The 13728-nt window shown below is 32.6% G+C and overlaps 1 protein-coding gene across 2 annotated transcripts in view; it reads left to right on the forward strand.

Moving 5' to 3' along the window:
- The window catches only part of NCAM2 (neural cell adhesion molecule 2), a 485073-nt gene that overhangs the window by 261398 nt on the left and 209947 nt on the right, over positions 1-13728 (forward strand). For both annotated transcript variants that reach the window (XM_036851505.1, XM_036851506.1), the window contains exons 2-3: positions 9548-9622; positions 13369-13575. In XM_036851505.1, the coding sequence (XP_036707400.1) occupies positions 9548-9622; positions 13369-13575 (282 nt within the window). The remainder of the gene's footprint in view (positions 1-9547; positions 9623-13368; positions 13576-13728) is intronic.

Genomic DNA, 13728 nt, shown 5'->3' on the forward strand with positions numbered 1-13728 from the left:
CTCCCCCAAACATCCAATGAGTTGATCCCCAATAAAAGTCCCTCCTCTTGATGTTGCTTGTGCAAATAGAAGAGATCAAGTTTAGTTCAGAAGCAAAGGAAAGCTTTATTCTTTGATCAAAGAATGTAGAGACATGAGCTCATGCTCTAGAGTACACACTCTTTGCAAAAGGCCGTTGGTGGGGATGCTTTATAGGAGTCTTGTCAGCAGGGGAGGGGGTGGCATTCTTGCCTGTTGGGCACAGCTGTGTTGCTCAGGGCACTCCAGATCAAAATGCTGGGTGCAGCATTTCTGCACGGGGTCAGCCAACTGAAGCGTCAGGTGCAGCAATTTCACACTGGGAATTCTGGTCTGAAGTGCCAGGTGCAAGCCTTCTGCACAGGGTACCCTATGAACAGGTGAAATTAGACTAAGCACAAAGGAAAAAAAAGGTTAGACTTCATTACACAGATTCTATTTTTATTTCCCAGGAATTGTTGTGGGCTTTGCTGGTGATATATAGTCCGGTGGAGAAACAGATGTATGAACAAAATTGAGTATATGATAATTGCTACTGGGAAATAGTACAGAAACTCAAAACAAACAACCTTCCTCAGTTTTACATTAATTTTAAATAAAATAGCAATAAGTTGACTTGAACAAGGGAATATAAAGTTTTTATAAATTGCATATATTTATATTTATATAATTGCATATGAAGAATTTCTGCTTATTAAAAATTATAAAATACTTATTAACATATATCATTGTAATATTTTAAGTGCTCTAAGAGAAAATACTGCAGGATTTTAGAAGACATTGGAGTGTGTGGTTTACTGCCTGGAGGAGGACTCATATAAGTCTTTAATAGAAAGTAACAGGCGTGCCCTTAGAGGAGAAAAAGGAGAAGGGCTCTCTTGAATAAGAAAAAAACAATTCAAAAAGAAATAGGAAAATAGAGCCTATTTGCAAAGTTTCTTGATATTTAACTATTGTGTGTGTTTTGTTTTGATTTGATTTTTCTCCCATACTTGGAATGTGGCAGGAAATAAAGTTGAATAAAGTCATGTCCAGCTTGTTAAATATCTTTCATGTCAAGTGTGAAAGTTTGGATTTTATCCTACACAACGGGAAATATATTGTACTACGAATGATAAGCATGTTGGATTGTCACAACCCAGTGTTGACCACATTTTAATGTGCACATGGAACTGTTGGGGGTCTTATTAAGTTATAGATTATGATTCAGTCAGTATGAAATAAAACCTGAGATCCTGTATTATAAACAAGTTCCTAATTGAGGTCAATGGTTTTGGACTAGCGACTACATTCTACATAGCAATGCTTAGCACCTGGAAGCTACTTAAAATAGAAAATCTTAGGCCCTACATCAGATATATTGAATCAGGATTTTCAGGAATGGGGCCAGAAGCAAATAAAAACAAAACGCTTGCATACATAAACACACACACACACACACACACAAACACACACACCCTCAGATTTTTCTGATAAACCCAATACCTGACCTTGTTCAATTTTACAGACCACTCACTATACCAGGCTAGCAGTGGTGAGAAATAAAACTAAAGCAATGAGGATGCAAAACAAAAGCAGATTTGAGAGCTATTTAAAGGAAGAATGAGTAGAACTTTATGAGTTTTCTATTAATGAGAGGTGAGTGTGAGAGAACTTTGGATATTTCTGGTTTTTTTCTGGCAAAATAGATTCAATAGATAATAATAGGATAATTTACAGTAAAGATTAAGCATGGGATAAGACAGCATATCTTGAGTTTTAATATGCTGACTTTGAGAAATAGAAAAGTTTTTTTTTTTTTTAAAGTAAAGAGGCATAATAGCTATTAGCAAATATGTTTCTAGACCTCAAAAATGATGATAGGGAGATAATACACATACATACACATTCTGTCTATAATTAATATATAGAAGATGGAATGGTGGGCAAATAGAAGCTGACTTTTGTTTGAGGGCTTATAATAGCCCAGATTATACTGGGCATTATTATTTTTTTTAATGAAGGGTATAGGAAGTAGTTAAGATCACAGACACTGGGCACAAATGGCTGGATTCAAATCTGACTTCACCATATACATTGGACGAGTGACCTTTAGTAAGTCCTGACACCATCATTTGCCTCAATTTTCTTATCTTTGTAATAGGAATGAAAATATATACTTAGTAGGACTGTTTAAGCATTAAATGAGACATTTTAGGTACACTGCTTAAACCAGTGCTCTGCACATAGAAAATAGTATTACATATGTGCTCACAGTAGAAGAAGGTATACAGAATTCCAAGAAAATAAAATAAGTAAAAGATTACTAAGAAACACAAATATTTAAGGTATATGTGGAAAAAGGGATGTAACCAAAAAGACTGAAATAGAAATACCATAATCAGAAAAGTGAGTCGAGAATAAATATGTAAGGGATCAAGGAATGGGACCAATAAAGAACAAAATAATCAGCAGTATCTCATCCTTTATTAAATCAAATAAAAAAAGAAATCTGAAAATTGTTATTGGATTTGAAAACTAGAAGTTTGTGGTTGACCTTAGGAACAGCAAGCTTGTTAGTTGAATGGAGAATAAAGAGTAACTTGTGATAGAATAAAAAATGGGGACCTGGAGTGTTCATTTTTTCTATTTTTTCTGTCTTTTTTTTTTTGTTTTTCCTTTTTTTTAGGGAAATAATGTAATGAAGCAAAGTAGAATATACCATAGTAACTTGAGAGACAAGAAGTGGAAAGATGGTTTTTCTCTTTATATTATTTGGCTGTTCTGTTTTCTTTTTCATTTATTTCATTTATTATTACTATATTTTTTTAGGATGGGAAGCTGTAGTGTCTATAGCTTAACAGGAAGGAGTCAATAGAAAGAGAAGCATTAAGGAGGTAGACCAGTTGCTCTTAAAAGGACCCACGTGATCTAGCAACTGAGACATTTATTTTCCTAACTTTGTACAGGAAGATTGAAGACAATTGAGTTCAAATACGGAAAAAGTACAATGATGAAAAGGAATTACACTAAAATGTTTAACTTTGTCTTGGTAAACTTAGGTGAAGCAATTTATTTAAAAAATAGTTTTTTTAAAAAAGTTATTTATTTTTTTGGCTGCATTGGGTCTTCGTTGTTGAGCGCAGGCTTTCTCTAGTTGCGGAGAGCAGGAGCTACTCTTCTTTGCAGTGCGTGGCTTCTCTTGTGGAGGAGCATTGGCTCTAGGCACGCGGGCTCAGTAGTTGTGACTCACAGGCTCAGTAGTTGTGGCGCACGGGCTTAGTTGCTCCGGGGCATTTGGGATCTTCCCGGACCAGGGCTTGAACCCATGTCCCTGCATTGGCAGGCAGATTCTTAACCACTGCACCACCAGGGAAGTCCCTAAAAAATAGTTTTGATCAAATGTTCACAGTCGTCAGAGTTCCTAAAAGGTTTGATGACAGAGTATTTCTCTCTTAAATGTTCCAGAAGTTCTGAATTTTCTTGAACATTGTAGCAATTAAAAAAAAATCAATTAGATCACACATAGACTGTTTTAATATATGGGCATGAAAATTTAATAATAAAAAAGTGAGTAATTAATAAATTATATACATAATTTTCTTGAAGTGGGTACAGTTTAAAAATGGGTACAGTTTTCAATGAAAAATTGAGGAAATCATATTCATTTGATATAATCAGTAATTTATAAGAACCTTTTATGAGTAAGACTCTTTGAGAGTTTTTATAATTATTAGATATCTTAGTTCTCTTAACTCCCTTGATGTGGAAGCCAAGGGAAAAATTTTCTTGCTTAATAAATGTTACAAGTCATCCTACAAAAATAAATCAGTGCCTTAAGTTATCTGTGCATGTCTGTTAGAATTTTAAGTGAATTCAACTCAGCTTTGTGTCAGGCATGTAGTAGACTAATAAAGTTGTCAGTTTTAAAATTTCTGCAGGTGATAAACTGGCCATTTTAAATGCCACTGTTAAATGTTGTATCAAATTACAGTGGGCTCTCTGGGTCCCTTGATGGAACTTAGAAATGCCAATCACTTCATTCTATTTATATTCCTGTAAATTAAGAAAGTCCCCTTTGAATATTTGCTATTTAATCTGCATGCTTACTTAAATTACAAATATTAATTTAAGCTTTGTTATGATAGAAGTTATCTTTGTTAAAATGTCGTCTATGTTCTATCTTGAGAAGTAATTTTCATTTATGGTATAGATTATGGCTCCATATTTTTTCCTCTATTCCTGAAATTCTTTACATTGGTGACGCTTGTTTCACTGAAACAGAAAACTTTAACATCTTTGACTTTTTTCCCTTTTTCAGTAATGTTCTAATTGATCCAGAGATAACTCCTATTTTTACTTTTTTTGTTACATCCATTCCTACCTTTCCATGTTCTCTGCCACCAGCCAACTGAGATACTCATCATAACATACCCTAAATTTTCCCCTGAATTCAATTTGTCAGCCATCCTATCTTCTGACTAACCTTTACTAAATGCCAATTTTGTCATGTTGGTTTCTATTTATAAATAATTAATGGACAAAAACTTAAGTCCAGAAATTTTACCATGGCATTTGAGATCCTCCAATGTATTTTCAAAACTATTTCTCCAGTTATATTACCAATATTCTACATGAGATCAACTTCATCTATATTGATCTACTAATTATTCCCTGAATATTCCTTGAACATTTTTGCCTTACCTGGAATGTCCACCAACATGCATTCCTTACCTGGAATGTCTACCCTCTTTCTGTCCTTTTATTACAACATCTATTCCAACTTTTTTCTTCAAGTTTTATTGCCCTCTATGCAGCATTCTTGATCATAAATCTCATAATGGTCATAATTGATAAACATCATCTTGTTTTATCATTCTTCTTTTTATGTCGTGTTGTTGCCTTACCAAATAAATTAGAAATACTTTGACATTAGGAATTGTAACTTATTTTTGTATACCATAGTATCTAAAAAGAGTGATTTAAAAAATTCATATATTCAATAAATACTTATTGATTTTGGTAAACAATTTTTAATTTACCCAACTCTACATTTAAGGTTATTATTACATATATTTCTTTGAGGATAGTTCAAAAAAGATAGATTTATCATGCCTCCAACTTTTCAGTCTATGGGTTTAAAATGATTTCTTACTTTAATGAGAATCTCTTGCGAAGATACTGACCAATCCCAATTCTAATACAAAAATATGATTTATTGATTGGTTTTAAGTAATGCCATCATTTAATCAATAATGTTGCTAATATCAAGTGACTCAATCTATATAACATTATATCCTTCTCAATTTTCCTCAAAGTTATTATATCTATTCCAAATACCTAAGAAGAGTAAAATATCAAAATTAGATTTTTCAGCATCAGTGAATGCCATTCTATTTTTCGAATTCCACCCAATCCTATATAGAAATTTTGATTACAAATATTTAATATCTTTTTTCTAAATGATGTAAAGGCCCCACATCACTCTCCACTTTCATTTGTTGTGCCTAAATTGAAACATCAGAAATGAAAGAGAGATTAACTGGATAGATATAAATATATCAGTCCTGCCCAGCTTTCTCTGAATACAACTTTTGGCATTAGAAAATTATTTCATTTTCTTCTCACATTTGGGTCCAAAATGAGTCTGTTGGAGGTGGCCACACATCAGGAATGATCACAAGAAATGATGTTAAATCACTAGAGCAATGATTAAGGCATGACCTTAGATTTTAGTTCTTCAAGTTTTTCCTAATATGCACATGTTTTAATGTATCTGTAGAGGTCACTTAGAGCAAATCTAGCCTTTGGGAAATGTATTAAGCTAGAGAATTATGTTTTCTTTTTATTATGTACTTTTAGTCCCTGATTTATAGCCATGTGCCCTGACACCAAAATGCCCATAAAAATATGGTCTTGATTAATGGGTGAATTGATAGTTTGTACTGAATAAAAAATTTGCCAAGTATTTTAATATAAATTAACTAATTAATTTCAAGCTTAATTTCATTTTATTGCAATGAATGTAAGTTATTTATTATACCCATCAGCAAATCTGCGTAAAATTGTTCAGAACTGTATTTGACTTTTAAAATGCCTACATCTTTCAAGTTTTGTATTTTCTGTAAACTCCAAAGGTCAAAGATGGGAATTACTTAAGTAATAATTGGTGGACATTTCTCAAAACCTCTGCTATCTTTAAATTCAATTTAAGTCAATGAAGTAATTCCAAAATTTTATATTGTCAATACTGTCAGTGTTCTGTACCCAGTGTACAATAAGCTCTTGGTAAGTGTTTGTTCACTATTCTGCCATGCATTTATATATTATCAGTTTAGGAGAAACAGAAGTGAGGGTGATGAGCTTTCACTTGTAAAATTTACATTTAAATATAGTAGAGAAGTGACTATCATTAACAGCAATGTACGTTTCATTTGTTTAGTGAACATGTCTCTGGATCAAAGATATTTATTTGTTGATATTGTAGATGGAACTATCCAAGAATGTTTTGTAAATTTATTGATATTTTAGTTTTATTTTGAAGATAGAATGTAGCCAGCGATGGGGAGATGAGAGAAAGGGAGATGAAGGGAAAGGAAATATTTTGAGCAAATGCACATTGGTGAGGAAGTGTGAGTCAGTGGGGAAGCGGGGGATGATTAATTTTAGTTGTCTATAGCCACAAAAGCATTAAGGAGTAATTGGAAATAAACTTGGAAAAGTTAGTTTTCTTTCTATGAAAATGTGTATAATATTGATAATTAATTGGACAAAGCAAATGCACTTTGAAGATTTTTGAGTAGGCAGGTAAAATTAAACGGTTTTAGAAATGTATGCTTGCAGCAGCCTGAAAAATGCTCCCATGGGAAGAAATGTTGAAGAGATAAACGTCAGAAAAAGAAATATAGAATTTGATGCATCACTATCTCAGATTAAAAGAAATATCTCAGGTTAAAATTAATGAGTGCATGTATTAGGGAAACAGTGTTGGAAATAAACAAGAATGCATACAAGTAATGTTTCAGAGGTTATATCCAAGACTTTGCAATTGATTGGTGATGAACAAAAATGGAATAGTGAACAGTGAGCAATTTTTGGTGGAAGGGGAAGGGTTTAGTTTGCACATGGAGGGTTTGAAATTAAAATATGCTATCCAACTGAATGCTAGTTGAGGATGAGAAATTGCAGGATTAGACTTTGGGAAAGCACAGACTGAAGATTCAAAGAGAAAAGGAAGTTGATGCCATGAAATAAAATGATGTCTTAAAGGAGAAAGTAAGAGGAGTGAAAAGAGAATGAGAAACTGAATCACAATTCCCTTTTTTCTTTCAACCATATAACCTCTTTTCTGCCTCTTTCCCTTCTATCCATAAGTATGAGTAAACTTTCCCCAATTTATAAAATCCCTGACCACATGCCCAGAATTGCGGATCCCCAAAACCCTGTACATCTTTACAGATTCAAGTTTCTTAAGAGGACAATCTCAAATTCCTTGACTTTTTCTGCAATTTGCCTCTATTGTCCTCATTACACTTAAACTAAGTTCATCAAGGGGATTAGTTACTTCTCAAAAAGTCCTCTTCTGTCAATTCTCACTAGAATTGACATTGTTTATAGTAGACACTCTGTTTCTTCTAGTTTTCTCCTTGTTCTTTCTAAATTCTTTGCTCTTCTTTACATGTTTCTCTCTGAAATATTAGACTTACTGGAACATTTTTTGAGCCCCTATAATGTGCCAAGTACCCTCTGAGTGTTGATGAAGTTATCAATAAAAATAGGACCAAGACCGACATGAAAGAAGATAGCCATGTAGCCCATACTGTTTCTCAGGGAGGTTTCCAGAAAAAGAAGGAATTCATCAATCAAGTATGGGACTTTCAAGGAAATTTTTTTTTTTAACATCTTTATTGGAGTATAATTGCTTTACGGTGTGTTAGTTTCTGCTTTATAACAAAGTGAATCAGTTATACATATACATATGTTCCCATATCTCTTCCCTCTTGCGTCTCCCTCCCTCCCACTCAAGGAAATATTTTAAAGAGCTTAAATAGCATGTTTGACAAGTTTTTCTTGAGAAATATTTTCTTCTGTTCTCATATTTTTTGATTTCACATTTTATTTCTTTAAACATTGTCAACATAGCTATGTTACATTCTTAGTCTAATTCCCTGTTTTGAAATGTCATGGGTCTATTTCTCCTCTAGGTTATTTCAACTAATTCTTGCTCACAGTGCCTTATTTCACCATGTGTTTTATAATGTCAGAATGGGAGTTTAGGTTAAAGAGAGGTTCATTTATGAAAATCTTGGGGAGTCTGGGCCTATTACATAGCTCTTCTGAAGGGATTTTATGTTTGCTTCTGCCACTTAGCTGTGAGCCCTACATGTGAGAGTGCTTTTTAATTTAAATTTCAGCTTGGGGTTTCCCAAGGAACATGTATCTACAATTTTAAAATCCCAAACCTGGGGTATGGCAGAACCATGGTTAACCTATTTAAGAAGAAACATTTGTCCTTTACACAGGCCAGAAAAGACAACTCTCCTTGTCATTCCCTTTTGTCAGTAGGCTAATTTATTCTGTACCCTTCTTGTACTGAGTGAATCTTATCCTGGTCTAGTGTTTCTTGGTATTCTGTAACATCTCCTCTTCTAGCCAAGCTTGGATCCATTCTCTGCAATCTGTGAGACTTTCAGTTACTATGATCCACAAATTCCCAGTGTAGGCTTGTACTCTAGTTTTTAGATTTTTCTTCATTTTTTTTTCCCTTGAGGCACCATTACTTTCCTGAAAGGTTAGCTATGTATTTCGGGGGGAAAAGGATGGTGGAACAGGGTTTTGGGGAGTGGTAACACTATCTTGTCCACCATATTATTAGAAACATAAATCTTTTAATTTATGTTAAAACATAATTTTCATTATCTTCTGAAGTTTTAGGATATTCAGCTGTTTTATTTCAAATTTGACAACAAACTTTTTGAACATCTCCTCTATTTTATGGCCATTGCCCTGGTTACTTCACTTATTTATCTTGTGGGAAAAAAAATGCTTATTCCCCTTTCCTTATGTAGTACTCCCTCTCTTCCCTGTGTTTGTCTCCTTTCATGGAAATATTTTAGTAGGTAGTCAAAAAGTATTTGACTTAAATTTTTAATTGTTGTAATAACAGTGTAGGATTTACTCTTTTTAAGCAAGTTTACAAAATTTGAGCAAAAATTTTATGTAGCTATTGTCCAATCTGGTAGTACACAGAATGCCTAGCCTGTGAATATGGAACAGCTGTCTGAGTATGAATTTTCTCATTTTCTAAAATAAAAATTTCAACGTAGCTTGAACAAGTCCTGTATTTGGTCTGTTTGTAAGGTGCATAATAATATAATGTATATAATTTGTTAAATTGTATTTTACAAAACTTTCATTTCTCTTTACAGGTAATAAAAGCATAAGAGGGTAAATAATTGCTATTTCAATCATGTGGTATAGACACCATGTATTAAAATCTTAGCATTCATGTTTAAAACCATAACTAATTTTACTCAAATATTTTTTTCAGCTCTTCTTCAAGTGACAATTTCACTTAGCAAAGTAGAGCTTAGTGTGGGCGAATCTAAATTCTTCACATGTACAGGTATGTATTTCTACAAATATTTTCAGATAACTTGTTTCATTCTTTATTAATATAATATATTGACTAAATTTAAGTGGTTAAATGTCAATTCTCTAGAAATAAAATTGTATATTATCATTGGGCTTATAATGATTGGAAAAGTGTTAATGAAAATATTTTACATATTAAACACTATGAATTTTATTTGTTGCTTTCAAGTTACTAATTTTGACTGCTAAATAAACTAGATTATTTACTTTGAAAATAACTTATCAAATATAATGTATGCATGATAACTTTTACATCAATTTAAATATTATTTCTATCTAAATAGTAACCTTAGGATGAATGTAAACGTTATAATTGAACCATTTTCGTAAATATGCTATGAATAAGTTAGATATGGCACCCTGCATTATAGTTTCACTTCAATGAAGAGTTTAGGACAAAGCATATCATATCCTTCCTTATGAAATGTGACCTTTAAAAGTAGATATTTAATCAGCAAAGGTTTTGCAAGATTTTTGTGACTATTAATTAGAAGTATTATATATCATAATGCCTATGCGAAATTATTATGGACCTCATCTAGTTTAATCATGCACATGTAGAATTCTTCTAGAAGATATTAACTACTTAAGCAACAAATTCCTATTCAACATATTGTAAAACTCACAAATGAGCACATTCTGCTGCTATTTAGATTCATCGTATTCATTTTCAGGCATACAAGTCTTCATATATAAAGTTTTGCAAATATTCATTTAGTGCCAAGATTTAAATTCATCATATTCATTTTCATGCATATAAGCCTTCATATATAAAGTTTTAAAAGTATTCATTTAGTGCCAAAATTGCTTTTTAGTATATTTTAAAATTGTTTCCATTCCTGATTATACTTTAGCAATTCAAAACTGGATTAAATAGACATTTCTGACATAAAATGCATTATAAAAGTTGTCTTCAGAATGGCATGGCTTATTTAAATTATTATGACAATTAAAAAAATAGAAGCAGTTATAATAACATATCTAAAAATAATATCAGATAATATGAATAACTAATTGAGGCCATGAGTCTTCACATATTTGCCTTCTTAATAAAGGTCTGAATTGATAGGTCTTGTTGACACATGTTTTTATATATTGGCAAATGTAAAAGCAGAGAGTGGGGGCGACACTGGTTCCACATCATTTACTATGTCAGTACAGCTTTGGCATAAGAATATAGTTCATTGTTTCTAAACCTTATCCATATTTTATATGCACAAACGCACACATGCAGCTCAATTAACTCACAAGATCACAGAATAATGAAATAGTTTAAAAATGAATTGAAAAATAAAATAAAATTGTATTATTTTCTTGGATTTGCATTATCTTTGTGATATAAATTGTATGATGTATGTAATTCATAAGGTCAAATTAAGACATAATTTAAAAGTATGAATTAACATCATTCAGTGGTACTGAGTTTTGCTCTTAATAATAAGGCAAAACAATTAAACATTTTTTTTCCTTTTATATACAGATGTATAATCAAGAGCTGTACTGTTGTCATGGAAGTGGCCTTATTTATCTTAAATACAGTAGTAAAACAAAAATCTAAAAATAAAGATGTGGGAAACCAATGCAAATCAAAACGCTTGCATGTACTCTTCTATCACAATGGTGACTATGTTGATATGATTCTAAAGTTTCCTGAATATAGACATCTAAAACTCAATAAAATAAATATGTCTTCAAATTCAACTAGAAGTTAGTCATGTTACTGACCTGGGTTCTTGGACTGTTTAATCAATAGAAATTGGTAAGAGGCCAGAGGGGGAATTCAGGCAGGGTTTTGTAGGGACTCTTGATGCAGCACAAGGGAGTGAAAACAAGTAACAAGTTCCCTTGCTTGCTCCCTGAGGTGGAGTGAGCTGGTCCCTTAAATGGGATAAGGGTAATGGTGGATCAGCGGGTCCGGCTGGCCGGCTGGCTTAGGTGGTCTGTCCACCCCCTTGGTGGTGCTGTGTGCAGGAATCACGCGTAGTACCATGCTTTTGCTCCCAGCACCTCAAATGTAGCAGTTGGGTTTTGGCCTTTTTGTATCTTATTCATAATTTGTCCCAGCTGGACATGCTTGCAGTTATTTTTAGTCCCTTATAGTTTCTTTGTATATTGTTGCTCCAGGAGAGGTTTGTTCAGGTGCAAGCTCTGCAGCAAAGTGTCCCAGGTCCCAGGATCCAGCCTAGTTCAGTCATACCCTCACAGAACTAAATAAGAATGTGTCATGTATAGCAAATGAATTTTTATATTACATTTTCAAGAAAATAAGTTTAATGCTACTTATTAATTAATCCAATAGCCCAGTCTTATCAGTAAAACAATATGCAAAGCTTTATTGGAAATTATTATTTGAGTTGCCAAAAAAAAGAGAATTATGACTGCTCTATGAAAATACAGAATAAACTCTCCATGAAATTTTATTCCATATCATTAAGAATGAAAATGTCCAAGATATTTCACAGAATATCCTGTATAATTTACTGTATAAACTGAGGTTTTCTATTGCTGAAACTTAAAGTAATATACATTTAAATTATTCTTTTGTAACTTCTCGATAGAGGAGGGAATTTAAACAAATACCTCCCCCAAATGAGTTATCCTGTAACTACTATGGTTTTATGGTTCTGTTCAGAAAAACTGAAGATAACATAACTAAGATTCATTTAAGATTTAACTAAACTTCTTTCATACCTTTTTCTCCATCATGTCTAATTTGATATAGGAAGGAGGACAATTTGTTTCTAAAGCCATATCTTGGGGAAAAAAAAAATGAGAAGGAGTAATTTTCTTCAAAAAGGTCCTGAAGATGTTACTTAACTTTATGCATTTTCTCCTGATACTTTTGAGTTAATAGTGTATGCTGCTTCCACAAATTATCTCTCAAGTAATTAGGTGAAATACATCCTTTTGGTGACTAAAAGCAAACATGGGAAGCTTCAGCTTTTATGAAGAGGATAATAACCTAGATTCTGAATTGGAAAACTTAAATAAATGTTTACCCTGTAATGATTTGGTTGTAATTGCCTAGCACTATAAGTATCATTTCAATGCATTCTAATTATCATATGATTAAAGAGTTAACAGTTTTAGATTAAAATGGTGAAACTACTCATTTCAGTTGGGAAAAGAGAAGATTAGGGCTCCATTTAAAAAATAGTCATTGGCCTTATCTATACAAGTTTAACAACTTGGGAAATTAATTCAAAATTCTGTATTAACAAAAGCCAAAGTTTATTTCATAAATGATTTACGTTTTCATGAGCTCTGCTGTATCAGGGAAAAAAGTGCTATTTCCTGACCCTAGCAAAAAGAATTGAGCAGGTGAAATTACATTAGTACTTGTGTTTCTGTTTAGATTATGCCTATTAAGTGGAATTAATGTTGGACTCAGTTGCCAAGGCACTTTCAGTACTTGTGTAGTAATAATCCATAGATTTCCATGGTAAAGTTTACACTGTCATAGCTTAAGTACCATACTGGAAGTTTCCTCTGGGTTTTGTTACTCAAACAAGATTGAAACCTCAATGTTGGATAAATAAGGATAACATGTGTGCTAGCATTTGTGTTTACTTTCGATTTTGTAAGATTTTCAGACTTCCAGTCTTCCATTTACATTTTTTTCTAAATTGTTAAAGTTGTTACATGATAGTAAATGCCACTGTCAAAACAAACACTTGAAACATATTTTCAAAATTTCTTTTCCATGGCTCTTTGCAGCAATTGGTGAACCTGAGAGTATAGATTGGTATAATCCTCAAGGAGAGAAGATAATTTCAACACAGAGGGTATCAGTGCAAAAGGAAGGTATTAGATCACGATTAACCATCTACAACGCAAATATAGAAGATGCAGGGATATATCGCTGTCAAGCAACAGATGCCAAAGGACAGACACAAGAAGCCACAGTTGTTTTGGAAATTTACCGTAAGTCATGTATTTATAAGTTTTATTGATTGAAATTATACATTCTTATAAAAAATTCAAATTAAAATGTACCTAACGATAGAAACTAACACTCATTAAGAACTAACTATGTGATGGACAATGTGCTAAGACCTTTACAGATATCAGCTTATT

The sequence above is a fragment of the Balaenoptera musculus genome, chromosome 4 (genome assembly GCF_009873245.2).
Source record: "Balaenoptera musculus isolate JJ_BM4_2016_0621 chromosome 4, mBalMus1.pri.v3, whole genome shotgun sequence".
In the NCBI taxonomy this organism is placed as follows: Eukaryota; Metazoa; Chordata; class Mammalia; order Artiodactyla; family Balaenopteridae; genus Balaenoptera; species Balaenoptera musculus.